We start from the raw sequence: 4689 nt of genomic DNA on the forward strand, positions 1-4689 counted from the left end.
TCTGTTGGTCCTCTCCTCTGTACGTAAATTATCCTATGATGCAAAGAATATCTGTAACCTACCTTTGTGTAAGTTATGTTAAATTATATTAAAAAAAAACACACACACAATGACATGCAGGCACAACCAAATGATGTTAAAAAAAACTGGTCCATTTCCATTTTATTAAGTTCCAGTTATAATTTTTAATGTTTTAAATCTTGGTTGTAGCCTTCAAAAACGTGAAATCATTTTACAGTTATGTTTGGCCATTTACTTTTTCGCTTTTACTACATCCTAGAATTGTTCATTAATTGTGAGGTTTTTATGGAATTTGCAACATCAAGTTAAACCGAGGTTCTTTGGAAGTTAAAATGTCAAGCAGATTTTATGTTACGGTGACTACATTTTGTAAGTTACAAATATAGTTCGCCAAGACAGCATAACGGTTTCTAAACAACTGCGCATTAATACCACAATGTTGTATTTTCATGTGTCAAGTTCGCAACGCGCATTAATCCCAAAGGCTGAAAAGCCAGCAGCGATGAGTGCTCCGCCTCCGCGCTGACTAGCGTTGACACAGAAAATGACTCTCAGGGGTTATTGATGGAGGAGCTCCTTAAAAAGTTGATGGAAGAAGGCATTGATGTGTCAGACGACGAGGCGCAAAGGTTTAGAGGTAAGTCGGGTGTGATTTTGTGTTTTTATAAAAATTACAACGTGTAATTTTACAGTAGAGTTAGCAAAAGTCCGAAGAGCTAGATTTAACATGGGTGAAAGCTAGCAGTTAGCTAAGTTTTAAACAAAGAAAGATACAAATGTGGACTATTTAGACTGTTGGTGGAATGTTCAACGTCTGTCTGCCCGCCGTATTCGAGTGTTTTATCAATAAATAGTGACTAACCGTGTACAACAATGTAGAAAAATCAATAATTTCTCAAAACGTGCTAGTATGTAAATATAGCTATTAACAAAATCGTTTTCTAAGCAAAATTTATCGCATCTAACTTGTTTCCCGCTCAAAGGGATTTTAAACAATGGAAGGTACACATTTGTACCATTCCACCTACTTAGTGGGATTTTCGAATATGAGAGCTGTAAGCTCTGCGCAGGGACACTGTCTGCAAACACCTGTGATGCCAGCTAGCTGCTCGATCAGGGATCGATTTATAATTTCAAATAAACCAAAATCAAGGAGGCAAATTGTGGGCAGCAAAAACAGACAAGATAGCCTAGGATTCTATTCTATCCACAACTCGGGTTATTGTTTTGGTTGCAATGAATAATGCCTACAGCCAACAGGCAATCGGCGCAAGGATTTCCCCCCCCCCCAAAAGAAATTTGAAAATGGTTTTATTTTTATTTCATACTGTACTTTATATTTCAGATAACGATGTACAACATTGAAGGTACAGTTGAAGGTCCAGTGTCCCAAGCAAACCAGAGGTAGGTTGTGATAAATGTCTAAATTTGCATATGCATTTAAGTGCTTGCAAAATGGCTAGTTAATGCTGTTTTCCTACTGTATTGCAGTTCTATACCTTCTTGCCTGCAGTTATTTCCATTCCAAAATTCCCACAAGATGTCCAGAGTCGCTTGGATCTCAAAGAACCAGTCCAGAAAGAACAGAAGTACCGAAACAAAATAATTGGGACTCTTTATGAAATGCTGTCACAGTACACAATGTAAGGGTTCCTTTCTGAATAATTACATTAATTTCTTAATATTAATATTGCTGTTGTACGAGAGGCAGAGAACAAATGGTTAGCCCATCTGCCTCCCAATCTGGAGACCAGCGTTCGAGTCTGGCGTGACACACGGTTCCAATGAACTGGCAATAGTGGTAAAACCATACATCCTGTGTCTCCAGACCTTGTCTGGACTATGATATCCAAAGTGTTCATTTTCGAATTTGCTCAAGAGTAAATTAATAATTCAGGACTGCAGTCAATTAATTAATGAAGTTTGGGAGAGGTGTGGCTGTTTGTCCGCGCCCATTTTTAAAAAATTAAAATCAACTTTAGCTACATTGATTTGACATTGGTCTATAACATACTATTTACGGTAATAACAATATGAGTAGAAGAATTGAAGAACAGAAAAGCCCCCAGAAAAGGATAAGAGTAATCAGTGTACTGTGTGTTGTTTTTCTTATGTTTGAAACAGGTACCCAACCCACTCAGACTACATCCAGGTCATCAAAGCCCTGATTGTGAAGTATCCTTTCTTAAGAGATGTACACGGAAATGGTTATGTGAGTACCTCTCCTTTTTTGTTTCTTTTATAGATTATATTAATATAAAGTAAGCATAATTAACTACTTATATACATTTGAAACAACTAGGACACCTGGCACAGCCAACTCAAGAGAAAGTTCAAAGCAGAACGGGCTCCCCTAATCAGCAACGAAGAAGTGAACCGGGTTAAAGAAAAGTTTGGACGCACGCAGAAACATCGGACCACAGAGGAATCCAGCAGCTCCTGTCTGAAGAGACTGAAGCCCTCTCTCGTAAATCCTCACACCCTCAGCCTCTAAGAGCTAAGGTAACATATGTAGTCTTATTATGTTCACTGTAAAGCTAAAAGTAAACATTAATTGAAAGAAACATGTTAACAGATAACATTAACATAGAAAAAGGAACTTCACAGTTGATTTAACAAAAGTCAGCTCAACTTGCAATTCCTATTCAACATTTTTGCATTTTTTTCAAAGCATTTGGTGTACAAATTACTGCATTTCGAGTAACATTAACTTATCAGATTTTACTTATGATAATACTGATATCTGCTTTGACAAAGGATTCGTGCTTTGTGGGGGAAGATGCAGCCTCCGTTGATGCTCATATCAAGGTGCTAAATGATCAGCACAGGACGCTACATCCTGACACAGCACTGGTGAAAGACCGCATGACAAAAACCTTTGCATGGAGACGTCAAGAGGTAGCTGAAGGAATGTGTACTGTGGACCTATTAAAGAGATATCCATTCCTGGGGACATCTGCAGGGGTAAGAATTGTTAAGATGATTGGGCAAACAGCTAATGATTTTTTTGTCTGTAAATCTGATTATTATTTTCTGTACTAACTGATTAATCAATCTGTTTATTATCTTTAGAATTTTTGTTCAAGGGTTAAAGCACTTTACATTTATCTCCAGTCTGTGTCTTTAAACATGTCAAAAGTTTAAATCCTCAATGTAAAATGTCATTCTTTTGTCTATTCTGCTCTTTTCATTTCCAGTTGTGTGATGAGGTTGATTTAATGCATCCCTGCCAAGACAACATCTGTTGCCGCTTTAGCGAGAACTTCACTGCTGTTCTTCAAAATGTTCTTCAAATGACCAAGGATTTGCCACTGAAGAAGGTCTACATGGAGGCAAGAGAGAATGCACTGGCTGAAGACATTACAGGTACTAATTTGACCTCATACAAATAGTAAATTTTGTGACAATTCATTTGCGCTCTCTTCCAAAGATAATTGATGTACCATAGTGCCATGTCAAGAGCATGTTAATGGGAATTTGCATGCTATCAAAATCTAATGAAGTGCATTTGCATCTGTATGACCTAGGAATTGACTTCAAGGGGGCACTTCTCCTCTTGCCATCCATCTTCAAGGAGAAGATAGAAGATTTCATCATCCTTGGAGAGGTAAATGCATGATGCAATGCATAGCCTTTGGCCACAAGTTTCATTCTCGGTGTTTTGTTGGCATGGAGCTGAATTCAGCTGCGGTTCAGCATCACAGCTAAGCTAATGTAGGGGAAACACTGCTGTTAATCCACAGACTTACAGAATGCTCTGGAAATGAACAAAAGTTTTACAGATGTGCATTTTCAGGATAAAGTGCTTCAGCGTGTGTCTGCTATATCTGTCAGCAGTGTCAAATATGAACTTGAGGATGTTTTTGTAGTTGGCCATGTACACACTGAAGCCATACCTATATTCTTTAAAATCAAGTATATTTTGAATGTTGATACTTGTTGGGTATTGTGTGGGAAACTGTTACTTCCTTGCACTTATGAATGTCATTTCCATGCTTACCAAGTGGCAGTTGACAATGACTGGATCCTGTTCAATCCAGGAAATGAATTAGACTTTCAAGCTCTAGACACCTATTTAGTTGATGATAGGCTGTTTGTGTCCTTGAGGTATTCTGTGTGACGTTGCAAGCACATTTTCCACTTTGTCTATATATATGACATATATATATTCTGGCTTGTTGAAGTAGAGCAAAACATTTGTGTGGACAGTTTTTTAAATACATGCCATCTCTGTGATCCGTCAAAAACATTGTGTTCAGGTGTTTAATGTCTTTATGTGATTGTTTACTTTTTTTAAATGAATGTATTTTTCTTGACATGTCCTATGGCAATATACGAATGTAATCAAGGATGTATTCCTGTGGTTGTTTAAATGCTTTGATGTGATTCTATTATCGAAAATAAATGGTTAAATAACCAAATATTTTGGACTATTGGGGGTACATTTTTGTCTCTTTAGGTACGAAATAGGTTGTCGCTGGGGGGGTACCCTCATAGGTACCCTATTGTACCCTTTTCAAGGGAACATTTCTGTACTATAGTTTGAAGGTACATTTATGTCTTAGGAAAGTACATGATTGTACTTCAGATGGTACAACTTCATAAGGTACAAAAATGTACCACGCCTAAAGGGTACAGAAATGTCCTTCAAAAAGGAACACCCCCAGC

The 4689-nt window shown here is 37.6% G+C and overlaps 1 protein-coding gene across 2 annotated transcripts; it reads left to right on the forward strand.

Moving 5' to 3' along the window:
• The first annotated feature begins 232 nt into the window (after positions 1–232).
• On the forward strand, positions 233–4451 carry LOC109204227 (uncharacterized). 2 transcript variants are annotated; one of them, XM_019364843.2, is made up of 8 exons: positions 233–658; positions 1367–1425; positions 1535–1664; positions 2146–2233; positions 2324–2488; positions 2779–2985; positions 3219–3387; positions 3549–4451. In XM_019364843.2, the coding sequence occupies exons 3-8, from the start codon at positions 1645–1647 to the stop codon at positions 3638–3640; spliced, it is 741 nt and encodes a 246-aa protein (XP_019220388.1). In that variant the 5' UTR covers positions 233–658; positions 1367–1425; positions 1535–1644; the 3' UTR covers positions 3641–4451. The 2 variants fall into 2 exon arrangements, with proteins under 2 accessions (XP_019220388.1, XP_019220386.1); XM_019364841.2 differs by having other exon boundaries at positions 234–658; positions 1513–1664.
• Positions 4452–4689: the final 238 nt, after the last annotated feature.

The sequence above is a fragment of the Oreochromis niloticus genome, linkage group LG2, assembly GCF_001858045.2.
Source record: "Oreochromis niloticus isolate F11D_XX linkage group LG2, O_niloticus_UMD_NMBU, whole genome shotgun sequence".
NCBI classification, from domain to species: domain Eukaryota; kingdom Metazoa; phylum Chordata; class Actinopteri; order Cichliformes; family Cichlidae; genus Oreochromis; species Oreochromis niloticus.